This window comes from Puntigrus tetrazona, chromosome 8 (assembly GCF_018831695.1).
Source record: "Puntigrus tetrazona isolate hp1 chromosome 8, ASM1883169v1, whole genome shotgun sequence".
Lineage (NCBI taxonomy): Eukaryota > Metazoa > Chordata > Actinopteri > Cypriniformes > Cyprinidae > Puntigrus > Puntigrus tetrazona.
Window position 1 is genome coordinate 8151957 of NC_056706.1, and position 13086 is coordinate 8165042.

General features: G+C 39.7%; 1 protein-coding gene across 10 annotated transcripts in view; it reads left to right on the forward strand.

Annotated features, from left to right (window-relative positions):
• Nucleotides 1-13086, forward strand: part of elavl4 (ELAV like neuron-specific RNA binding protein 4) — a 74009-nt gene that overhangs the window by 9083 nt on the left and 51840 nt on the right. The window contains exon 1 of one of the 10 annotated variants that reach the window (XM_043247156.1): nt 6626-6974. The exons of 7 other annotated variants lie outside the window; for them this stretch is intronic. In XM_043247156.1, coding sequence (XP_043103091.1) covers nt 6966-6974 — 9 coding nt within the window. In that variant the 5' untranslated portion in view covers nt 6626-6965. Of the gene's footprint in view, nt 1-6625; nt 6975-8199; nt 8401-13086 lie in introns of those variants that run through there. 2 more of the 10 variants (XM_043247153.1, XM_043247152.1) reach the window with 2 other exon arrangements.

Here is a 13086-nt window from a genome sequence, read left to right on the forward strand (position 1 = left end):
GCACAGTGAAAGCGTGGCCCCCTCTCTGAAGGGAAGCACTGATTAAAGACCAGGCCAGATGGACCACAGCGGTCTTCCTCATCGTGCTCGAGAGCTCCGACTGCGATCAAACACAGCAAAGGCCACCCTACAGCCAATCGTCATACAACTCGATCTCCACCATTGCTCAGTCCCCCTCCAGCCAACAGTCAATGACTGCACTACGCAAATGAGATGGAAAGAATCGTCAGTGATGTTAATGATCAGAAAAGAGCTCAAGTGTCTCGCTCAATGTCACCTTCGTTTGGAACTGGCCACGAGGAGAGCCTCCCACTAGGTTCGATATTTGCTCAAGGATTCACCAGTGCCACATTCATCTCATTTTCCTCACAAATAATGAGGCTTTCCTTAATATAAAACAGAAAATGCATTCATCAAAAGCCATCAGGATAAGCACCATCAAAATCGACATGATAATTATTAGTAGTCGTATTTCTTAACCTTGATAGATTTTATTAGCACTGAAAATGTACAAAACTGAGCAAAGAGTGAACAGACATGGACAACACATTTTACCGGTAAAATCATAATTCAAGCATGACCTGTATCCACATCCTCTAAAATATCTGAGATACGAAACACAACAGTCGTTTTCAGACAGGTTTTCGTATCTAAACGTAGCGAGCGTCGACTGGGTGAGCCGAGCCTGAGCTCAGCAGCCTGACACATGCAGTGCTGCCTGGCGGTGAAGCCGCCAAAAAAGTTGATGTGGTGTCGAGGTTCTCCTTTGAGAAGGTGACAGGAACAGGAATTGGACTGGGTGATACTCATGTCCTCTGACAGAGAGAGATATTTGCTTCAGAGGGAAAAAACTTCACCCCTTACTCCCAAGGCGAATGAGAATTGTGACAATCGGAATATGTCAAATAAGAGAAAGAATTTGATGTAAGGAGAAAAAAAATTACTATATTTGTCCTTCAACAAATCAAAATTTTATAGATACAATATTTCTGGGATATATCTTTTTTTTAAGTTTTTTTTCTAATTTTATATTCCATTCAATATTTCAATAAAAACAGGCCTACTGAACCTTTGTTTTATCAAAGTATTTTGCTGGAAAATACTAACTGAAATTAAACATGCAGTGTTTTGAATGTATTTGAGTTTTCCTAATCTGCTTGTGAATAACAGGACAAAGTGAAGTGCCTTTAGAGAATTTTGTAACATTTTAAAACAAGGCTCCAAATGAGATGTGCAATTTTTAACACACTTGAGCTGACAGCTTGCAGGGGATCTACACTTCAGTGTCTTTAAATAAACCTGTTATTATTCAGGGTGAAAATTGAGACAAAATAAATGTTCCATCTCACTGGAAGATTTTACTCAGTTGAAACAATTATCACCATGTCTGTTGCATGTTTTAACATGTTAAACTCTCAGAATAGATGCCTGGTGCTCGTGCTGGAAGCAGGAGTGAATGTGAAGTGAATGTGTAGGATGCATTCTTGGAAATCGATAACATTGACGGGATACTGATGGAGCACGGGTAACACACTCATCCAAGGGGACTGCAGGTTTGAAATATTTGACAAAGAGGAGCACTTGGATTTGTGGTTATGGCTGACGGAAGGAGTCAGGTGGTGTATGTGTGTGTTTGGAAGCAGCGAGAGATGGGGCAAGCAAGGTTCAGAGTAATTAGTCAGATTGAGGGCTGAAATGAGGCAGTGTGAGAGGAGGCTGGGGCAAAGCATTTGTGTGTGTGTGTGTGTGTGTGTGTGTATTTGTGTTAGAGGCCAGGCTGGTGGGATGCTCTAATTGGAGCTAAGCGGCCGCAGAGGATCAGAGGTACTCCAGAAACAAAGGAGCACAGGCAGAGAAAGAGAGAGAGGGAGAAAGAGAGAGGTTGCTATACCGAATGTGTGCATGTGTCTCTTAGTGTTTGAGTGAACAATAACTAAAGTGACATTTTACATGCTCAGCTAGCAAAGGCTTTGACCAAACCTCTGACTGCATCAAAATCACACACATGCCCAAACTCAGTTTTGAAAAAGAGAACAGACATTCTAGACAAATTGTAAGAAAAAACCAAAGTCACAAAGTGTTTTGAAATTTATACATAAATATTTTCTTTTCCAAGAAAATGTGTTCTCTGTAAAAAAAAATAAAAAAAAAACTGCACTATGACAGTCAATCAAATATTACAATCCAATTTAACTACTGTATACTGAACACATTCACGAAAAAAAAATGTAAAAAATAAATAATAATAATATTTTCAGTGTCAATTAGTTAGCTGAGCATATAAAACACCATTTTACAGAATGAAAATAAATCAATTAGCCTCGTTGCTTTTAGCTCGTTACTCAATTCACATGCTGCTTCACTTTTAATGGCTTTTTGACAGCCGATAAATGATGTGATTTACATTAGCTGGCCTGTTATAAAACCCCTCCGCTGGTGGTCAGAACAGCCATCCTTTAGCTCGACAATACCTGCATAAAAAGCCCATTTGGCAAAATGGCTGACATAAAATGCATGTGGGTTGGAGGACAAATAACGGCATCTTATATAAAATGATGTTATCTTAGTTTGACTGCTATTACCTGCTGTTCATTTTTTTCCGAGAGGCTTATCCAACGCATGATGACTAAATGAAAGTCATTTATGTGTACCGACACACACATACACTTTTCTGCAATAGTAAAGATCCCTGAGGTCACATCCTCCCACTCAAAACCTCCATGTATTCTTGGCCAAACCTCCCACCACAGACCTCATGCCAGTCTAATCCCTAAGACCCCTCCCTCCATCTGTCCCCACCCAGCCCAGGAGTGAACAGAGAGACAGAGGGTCACACGCAGCCTCTGAGTCATACTGGACGCGTTCCCTCAGCCTTCACGTCTACTGCTGGTGTACACGGCCTCGATTCAAAACACTCTCTCACACGGAGAAATCATAGAGGATGCTGCAAATGGGTAGCTGACAAATAACATGGATATTTTTGTTTAATTAACAGGATTTTAGGTTCATATTTATACATATGTATAAGGGTAAGTGTGCCTTTTTAGATGTTATGACTGCTCATTTTCCCACTAGTCTTTGATTCTTAAGCAGTCTTGTGTTAAAAACAAATATTTCGCATAGTGGGGTCAAATAAAAACGCACGTGTAAATGTACAACAATATCAAAACAGTTTTAGTTGGGATTGGCAAAATGTTAAAATGCACGACACTGCTAAGTGTCACGTCAACTACCTAAATACTGCATAATGATAGCAAAAAAAAAATCTGATTTTCAACCACAGAGTAAGTTAGGAATAGTATGATAGCTGCTGTATTTTTTATAAAAAATAACAGATATTTCTGATTTGGCTAATGCTTATGTGTTTAGTAATCTGTGGCATTTTAATATATTAAAATACAAATTGAACCTTCCAAATTGGCCTTGTCTCCTCTTCTGTCTACAGCCTCAGCTGCTATAAAGACCAGAAGCTGACATTTAGTCTTTCAGACTAAGATTTCAAGACAGAGACAGAAAAATAACTATCATTGTATTAATCATTACTGTACTTTATTTAGGATTTCTTAATGTCTCTTTGATTCGTAACAAAAGCATGTTGGTAAAAATCTTGGCCGTGCTAAATATTAAATAATGTGACTGTTATCTATTTTTTTGTTATATATTCTTTTTTCTTACTTACCAATGCCAGGAGCTGATCTTTTCTGCCATTCTTGCCTGAAAAGACAGATTGAAAAAACTCAAGGGAATAAGAGAGCAAAACGTTCAATCTATATGCAATAAATCCACTCCACTGAACATACAACATGTAAATACATCTGCATAGAGGCACTCGGCACTTTGTTTACATTCAAATGAGAGTGCAGAGACCTTGGCATTGACCACCCACATGAATATGTCTCTCACACACACATATATATCTAAAATGCCTAATGATTGGACATAGTAGAGAAAGTAGTATTCCACTACCCAACCATTTCTCTGTCGCTCTGCATAAACACACAGTATGAAAGCAAAAATAGGCGCCTGTGAAGTCAAAGCACACATTTCCTCCTACCACGTGCCGTTTGACGAATAGTTGGTGGTATCAGAAGGTAGATAAAGGTGGAGAGCGCCACTGCTCATTCTCGTTCAGTTTGGAGGTGGTGAAGAGCTCAGTGATGGTTCCCATCAGTGGTTGCTAGACTTTAGATTGGTGAACTCACACAGAGGTTAATGGACTGACTCAAGTTTGCCTGTGCTGTGATGAGAGGTCCTGTGTATAATTGAATCAAGCCTGCATATGAATGAAACGACAGGCAGTTTTTTTTCTATCTCTCTCTCTGTTGGTGGGAGGGACCTGAATTAATGTCTTGTTGTGAGGAAGATGAAAGGTAATGCCTTCCATAACTCACATGGTGCCACATGGTTCAGTGAGTAAAACGGGAAGCAAAACACAATATCTAGTTTATGATGTGTTTTGTAATATGGACTGAGCATTTTTAAATGTTTTTCTACTATCGTGTGAAAACGTCCGTTTTTGTGAATTGTGGGAACTTTACATAGTCTTCTATTACTTTTATTCTGAGCAAATGATATTTTTTTACCCCCATCCAAACCCCAAACCTACAGCACAGAAAACCTGTTTGCATGGTTACACTTTAAGATAAACACAATTTACTTATATAATATTTATTTTAATAATTTTATATGTAAATGTGTATATTTAGATATAATTACATAAACTATTTTTATAAAAATTGTATTTCATTAACAAATATTTTGTAACCACATTGAATTAATACTAATAATAAAGACACATTTGATTTAGTCAGATGCGTTTATTTTAACCTAATCAGCAAAAAGCTACTAAAACATAGCGCTACAGAGCCAAGCACATTCTAAAAGAACAGGGGAATATAAATAGTCTACTTAACGTTTGGGTTTTCTAGGGTCGAGTGCTCAAGTACTGTGTCCCTAAGAGTGAGGCCTGGCCATCCAGTGAGAAATGTCTTTCATTTTTTATGGCTCTGCTGGACTCTCATGCCAAAAGTGGTTCTTGTCAAGTCAGTAGCTCACCGTGAGGGACCTCCGCTGTGGTTTTTAGAAGTGCAGGTGCGGAGACGATAAGACCACAGCCGTTTCCTTGCCTATTGCAGTCCTGTGATTTGTTCTTTTGTACCAGTACAGCAGCACAAAGACCCACACCATATTAAAATGACACCCCCATTATTTCCCCGCAACAAACCTGAGAGCAAAATGCATTCACACAAAACTCCCCAAAGACCCATTGAATGTGTAACATTAGGATTGTATATGTGGAGTAAATGGGTGCAAGCAGGAAATGTGTTTTTGCCCGTGATGAATTCCATATCTTGGTAAATAAAACAAGATCTGAAATCCCTTCATTCGGCGAGCAGTCGCTCTCGGGCAGCCCTCACCGGTGGAGATGTGAAATGGGTTTTGTCAGGGGTGGGAGCGGCTGGTCTCGCGGTTAATTATTGATTCAGTGCGCGTGCAGCTGCGAACAACAGAATGTCGGAACAGTTTGCAATAATATTTAGAAAAGAGACAATGAAAGAAAAGAAATAATGGCATTATTTTACAAGACTGTCCTTCTCACATCATGCAACTGAATGTAGTATGTTCAGGAAGGACTTTTAGAATGTGGGGTGGGGGTATGCTTGTTACGTCACTTTATGATTAGATAAACTCATGAATATTAATTAGCTTGTGCTGCCATTACTGATGTTCTACACTGATTTGACATTGGGAAGCAATAACAAGACACTTTTTTAAAGTAATTTGACATTTAATTAATTTGACATCAAGATACATTACATTTCATATGTAATAATATTAAAGTTATTAGTGATTATTATTACCATAAATACTGTTCCTAAATAAAGTCAATAAGAGTGCACATTGTTTTGCAAATGATAGAAAACTCCTAAGTTCTCAAAAATAACCATAACTTGTGTAAATTGTTTTATTTGTATTTGTTCTTTTTGCTTGATGCACAAACAGAATGTGTCATTTTATTTGTATACTTAATATAATTCTTGGATTAATAAGAAGAGGTATATATATATATATATATATATATATATATATATATATATATATATATATATATATATATATAAAACTTTACTTAAAGCAGCAGCAAGTTGTCGTTATAGAAATGTTAATATCACAAATATTTCCTAACGTTTGTGACAACCTAATGTAATTTTCGAGTTGCAAAACAATAAAAAAAAATTAATTAATTGAACAAATATTCCCTTTGAAAGTCATTGCATAATTCACACACTGATACCGTTCGAGGTAAAATACACTATATTTGTGCTGGCGTTTCCCGAGGTTCCAAATCGTAAATGAATCCCAATCTATTAACCTAGTCATCACAGGTACAGTTTGCTTTTGACAGACTACACTTAAAGCCAAAACGTTTTACTTGTACCTGTCTCCCACTTGCAAGCGAAGGTCAAATTAGATGTCAATCAGAGACGCTATTTCCCCAAAGGCACGACGCTCGCTCCCCACTGACTCTCGCGCCTCACCCTCTCCAACCGTCTTCTCAAGAGCAGCGCGCGCCACCCCCTGTCTGTCCCCGCTCAGCCAATCAGATCTCACTCCAGGCTGACTCTACGTTCCATAAATGGTGTGAAGGAAAAAGGGACGCTCGCACTACTAGCTCCACAGAGTGACTGAGGGAACCGATCTTTTTTGTTTTTATTGTTTTATTTTGGATACTTTCTCCTTCATAAACGAATAAGTAGGCAGTCTCCGATCGAAGCTGTAAGTTTCCGACTCCATCTCTCCACCTCTCAACCGACCTGTCTGCATCAGACTGTCCTTGGGTCCACGCGACACCTCCGCCAAGACTTTCGGGAAGGCTCAGAAGCGCAACGTTAAATTTTTTTGACCGTGGTTTTGAATAAAATAACGAGCTTTTTCTTTTTCCCCGTTCACCTCCGGACACGAGAATGGTCATGGTGAGTAATGTGCTCGCATTTGAAAAAGAATTACGTTACACTGTACTGAAAATCACTGAAACACCGTCACGCGCAGCCTTAAGAATAATCCCTTCATCCCTTGTAATACTCCTAATTTCACAAACTTCGCTCTTTTTCTTTCTCTTAATCACATAAACGGCGGCAATAGGGATGAAGACAGAATATTAGTATCGAGAGATTATTTTAGGAGCTCGTTTTGCTTATAGGGGTGTGTGTGTGTGTGTGTGTGTGTGTGCGCGCGCGCGTGCAGTTGTGGTTTGTACAAAGAGCAGGTGTGTGCACAGTAACCTGTGTCTTCTCCAAGCTGATACTCAGTAGATAACAAATGTGGTATATGTAATTAAACAGATTTCGTCTCACATTTAACGCAGCACAGTCTTAATTGCTTAACTCTGTTGAGTCAAACTAATATGTTGACCACTTTTTGCAGTTTTTGATAGCAATACACTGAATGTGTGCAAATATACATAAATAATTATACATTTATGCTTAATTTATATATTAAAAATGTGTGTATTTATATATGTATTTATATATACCTATGTGTGACTATATATATATATATATATATATATATATATATATATATATATATATATATATATATATATATACACATTTCCTACCATGTTAATGTTGATGTTCTGCCTCATCAAACTAAATAATTTATATTAAATTCAGTGTTCAATTTAAATTATTTATTTAGCCTATTTGGTAATTTATTTAGCCCCGCAATAAAAGAGATAATGTAAAGTCGGCAGGTCATCATTTCAAAACAAATGGTCTGCAATACTGACCATCTAACTGTACATTATCCCTATATATACATAATATATAGTACTATAAAAGCTTAAACATACTCTGCAATCATTGCATGCTTTTAACTTGCATTAATTAGCAGTGCTGCGCAGGCACCCTATTACCATAATGCCTGTAGGTGCAATCAGTCCGCTCTAACTCAAGCTGAGACCTCGGTTGCGATTGATTGCCTGTGCTGCTTCTGAAAGGGCTTCTGCTAGCCGAAGCGCCTGTGCCTCCGTCTGCAAGGCTGCCAGAGCGAAAGTGTTAATTTTCCAGAGTAGCGCAGATGACGGACAGCTGAGGCAGCCAGTGAGAGAAGTGAGGAGGAGGGGGCTGCTCTGACCTCACCAATGAGGAGGGGGCAGGGAGTGGGGCTGCAGCGTTCAGCTCATGCCGAAGCCCGTGCATTCACAAGCAGCCTCACTCGGAGGAGGAATGCCCACTCTCTCTCCCGCTGGCCGCACGCTGCCTCACCACCGCTGAGACACATACAGAGAGAGAGAGGAGAGACCGAGAGAGATCTCCAAGTGAGGAGACATTAGCACGGCTATAGGCGAGAACTCTCCCCGCCGACTTACAAATGGAGTGGAACGGGTTTAAGATGGTAAGGATGCTGCGGTGGTTTTGTGCAGACAAGCGTGTGTGTGTGTGTGTGTGTGTGAGTGCGCGAGTGTGTGTTTGCCCTTGCTGTGTCTCACTGCCTGCAGCTGCAGTGGCAGCATTGGAGTCTCTCTCTGTCTCTCTCTATCCGTTCTCCTGTTTTTCAATTCTGCATGCTACTCCTCCCCTTTATCTTAGGATGAGAGGAGCTTTATTTGAGAACAAGGCTGAGGAAAAGAGTGGAGAGGAGATGAGAGGAGAGAAAGGACAGGTGTAGCAGGTTCTTAGATGCTGCGGTTTAAACCTCATTTACGATGTTGAGGCAGTGTTGAATCTTAATGCTCACCTTTTTTTGCTCTCATCTTCCATTTTTACCCTTATTTTAACGCTCTCCGCTCCGAGTTGATCTGTCAAAAGGATACAACCGTATAATTCAAATGATTAATGTGACGATTGTCTCATATTTCTTTATGATTTCCAAAACAAAGCCTTTAAAATTTGTACAAAATTTACATTTAGGTAGAAGACAATGCATACGTAGAAGGTTGTGTAACTGTGTACTAGCATACATGCCAGAGTGTAAGTTTGTAAATGAGAATGAGTGGGAGTGACCTCTTGTGTTCGTGTGCAATCTATTAGGCAGTGTGTGAGGGTGTGTTTCCGTGCATAGTGTAGTTAGTGTTCAGGCACGTCTGGAGATCACTGCCTGTGTTTGCCCATCTTCTCTAATAGAGGTAGGGCAGGCTGCACTAAACATGCTGCGCTGTGTGTGTGTTGTGTGAGTGTATGTGTCCATTGTTGACTAAGGGCTCAGAGACTGCCTCCCCCGGCTGTCACCAGGCTAGTGGGAGACTGTGCCTGCCAGGAACCAACTCTCCCCAAGAGAGAGAAATGAAGAGAGAGAGAGAGAAAGGGAAGTAGCAAAGCTTACAAATGGAGCTGGGTAAGAAAAATCTTAGGCCTGCGTTAGAACAACACATAAAGGTGGAAGACATAATTGCATCGTTTCGATCGGCACAGGCAGCACAGATATATATATTTACTAACTTGCAGTGACTGTCAAATCCCCCATCTGAGCACACGTTTAAATTTAAATGTGGGCAGCATTATTCATTTTTCAGGCAAATGTTTGACTGTTTGTGAGTGGGCTTTAACATGCAATCAAAATGCTAATTGAAAAGAGAGCGATTCCCAACAGTGAATCTCTGCCTTACCTCCTGCCTCCCTTTCTTTTGTGCGAGCAAGGTAGAAACACTGTTTTCGCAAGGCAGAAAACACATTGGGGCAGTGAGGGGGCTTGTCCACGATGCTTATAGTGAGAGAGGAAATAAGGTGTGGGAGGGAGGGAGGGAGGGAGGGAGGAAGTTAAGGGGAAAGAGCTTCCACATAGGCCTATACATTTCTCCTCCTCCTCCGCAGTGCTGACGTCCCAGCTACACGCGATCTTAACAGCCATTACACAGAACTATGGCCACGTAGACACAGCCTCTCTTCTTCTTTCACCTCGCATCCTTTCCTCCCTACCTCTACTTCACCTCTATCTTTCCTCATAATTTCACTCCCTCCTCCAAGCAGCCTCACTACTCTGCTTTAGGGCTTTCTCCTTTGTTGTCCGACTCCAAGGTTGCATATCAATGCTAATAAGGCTAAAGCTGGACTGAATATTAAAAAGGGGTGGATGAGGGCGCAGGTGGACAACCGAGAGAGAAAGAGAGAGCGGGAGACGAGCTGCCGAGATGGTGAAATCTGGGCAGCAGGGGTGGGAAAAGTGCCCCAGGATGTGTGATGGCTGGGTGGAAGAGTTTGCACCCCTTTCCACACTGCGTGACTACACATGACAGCTGAGTGTCAAAGTGGGGCACTTAATTTTTCTGAGAGTTAGAGTAGAGGCTCAGGTTGCCCCCCTCTGGCCACAAAGACTCTAGGGCTTTGCAAGCGTGTGACACCACTGCATCCATCCCTCACGGTTCCCACTGCAGGAGAACAGCAGCATCCATCTGACCGACTGCCTCAGAGTGCTTTTGCGATGAGCCCTCAGATGGTGGCGCCGTAGAGCTTCCACCTGAGTGAGTTTTAAACATGGTTCATTGTGCAGGTATCAGTTTCAATATTGCAGGTACAAGGTACTTTCAGTATTGCTTTACAGTGTAAAGACATAATAATTCAGTTTTGAAAACTTTTTGTCTTGATTAGAAGATGCGTGGACTGAATACCTTTCTCATTTTTTTTGATGCAAGAAAATGTCAATAAAAATTATTAAATATTTTGTTTAATATTCAAGGAATTGCAGGAAGCGCCAATGATAAAAGTTATTGTAGTATATAACTAATTATAGTAGCAGTAAATAAACTCCTCCGCTCACAAAGACACAACAAATTATTGACATTAGATCAGATAACCTGGGATGCAAGAAATACGGCCTAGACATGACAATCCTAAGATGTCGTTTCTACAATCATAGATAGCACTACCACATAAGGATTCACTTGTGATTCATTGGTATTAGCACACTACATTAAAAGAATAAATGACAACAGAATAGACTTTTATACATTTGCTAAATAACATTATTGGCAAGTGTAGCCTTTGTGGTATAGTTTTAAAATTAGAATCCATGACAGATCAAGTCTTTATGCTCTCACCGCTATTTCGACATGGTATCGCTAAAAGAGTAAACAGTACTCTGTAATCTATTTGCTATGCAATTCATTCCGATTTGAAAAAGTATCCTAATACTTAATCGTTTTCAACGGCTCTGACAGATTTAGAACACAAATGTAACCTCTGAATGTAATTACTGAATGAGTCTCACTCTGCCAACTGATTAGAGAAAATGCCTTGAGAGTTACTGAGGTAACTGAACATCCAGCTCTAGGGAGGATAGAGCGCACTGACAGGTGAAGTCAGAATGCGCTTATTAGACAAGTCTCGCATTCAGACTTAAATAACTCAGAGAAGATTTCAGTAGCTAATGTGAGCTTTCATCACATTCCATATTTGTGATCACATCACTTCTGGGAGAATTTTACCCTTAGTGTTCAAATGAGAAGCAAGTAAATCTACGGAAAAAAAAAAAACGTAGAAATTGTGCTTGTAAATTCTGAGCTTCAATTAAAATTGATCTGTAAGATGTTCAGATAAAAACTACCCATAGGAAAGATATATCGTAAATGAGATCTCTTTAACTTCTCAGTTGTTTCCAGCAAAAGTCTATTGCTTCTCAAAAATGGCTTAGGAGAAAAGTGTTTCAAAAGACAGATAGCAAATGCTATATTATTAGCATTAACTTTATTGATCTTACTATAATTCAGTAATTGTTATGAATGACAATATTAGTGTCTTTTTTTATTGTTCTAAATAATTTTTAACAGAAATATCTAAAAATACACTGATGAATGAAACATAGCCAGATTATCCGATATGTCGCCTGACATTTAAAAGAGCATCAGCTGAAATACAAACTGGGGGAAAACTGAATGCCCTTTACATAAAAAAAAGATCTTATCTAATGTATTAATAAGGTTTAGGTAAGATTATGAATAATAATCTGATATAATCTTAATAATATCCTTTCGCAAAGAGGCCTTTTATTATGTCAAAGCTAAATATACATGAATAGCAACAAAATGTTCAGGTTTAAATTTTAATAGGCGTCCACAGTGATTTCTCAGTTTGATTCATCCTCATTTTCCTTGCAGAAAGCTGAGCAGAGAGCAAGAAGGAGAGAGGGAGCGAGCAGGCTTCACAAGCGCAAGCATAATAATTCCTCTGGCGCAAATTCAAAGTGCCACGCACAGACAGACGATAATCAGCCAAATATACACAGCACACACAACCTGCTTACCAACACAACACACCACTCGTCCTGGCACACTGACAGATGCCTCTCCAGATACATATTGCATATTTTATATATATATATATATATATATATATATATATATATATATATATATATATATATATATATATATATATAATAGCCTGAGAATCGATCACAAACAGCGATTGTTGGTTAGAGTTGATCACAAGATAAAATAGAGAAAGGTAAAAGAAGCGTATTACCGCCCATTTCTTTCAAGCTGGCTCTTATCCCCTATCATTCTAGCTTCCGACCTCCCTCATCCTCCATCCTACTTTCTTTGTTTCAATCCTTCTCCTGGCTCCCCTCCTCTCTCTCTCTCTCTCTCTCTCTCTCTCTCTCTGCCTGTGTGTTTTGGTATTCATACAGACGTTCGGATTTGAGTGGCAGGCTCTCTCGAGACTGTGCACAAACTGCACATTTCTCTGATCTACATTTTGCACCCCAGGAAAAGACAGCAGTAGCAGGCGAGTCTTTGCTCGCACTATTGCAAACACAGTAGTGTTTTCTCTCCTGCCCATTAGCCAATTAACTGACCTGCCTCACTGTGATGCTAAAGGACATCTCAAGGTCATTCGCATTATGGTAGCTTGTCTCACACAATCACACGGAAATCTAAGCCTCTAAAACCTTTACAACGTATTGCTTTGTGACTAAACGACAGATGCGTTGCATAATGTGGTGTAACAACAGTTGGTATGGCATTCAAAAGAGCACACTTGAGGAGAGATTTTACTCATTTCCCATGGGTAAAAAGGGGAATACAATGAGTGGAAATGAGACAAGAAAGGGAACATGGGTATAAATGTCAAAGATAGTTGCACTCCC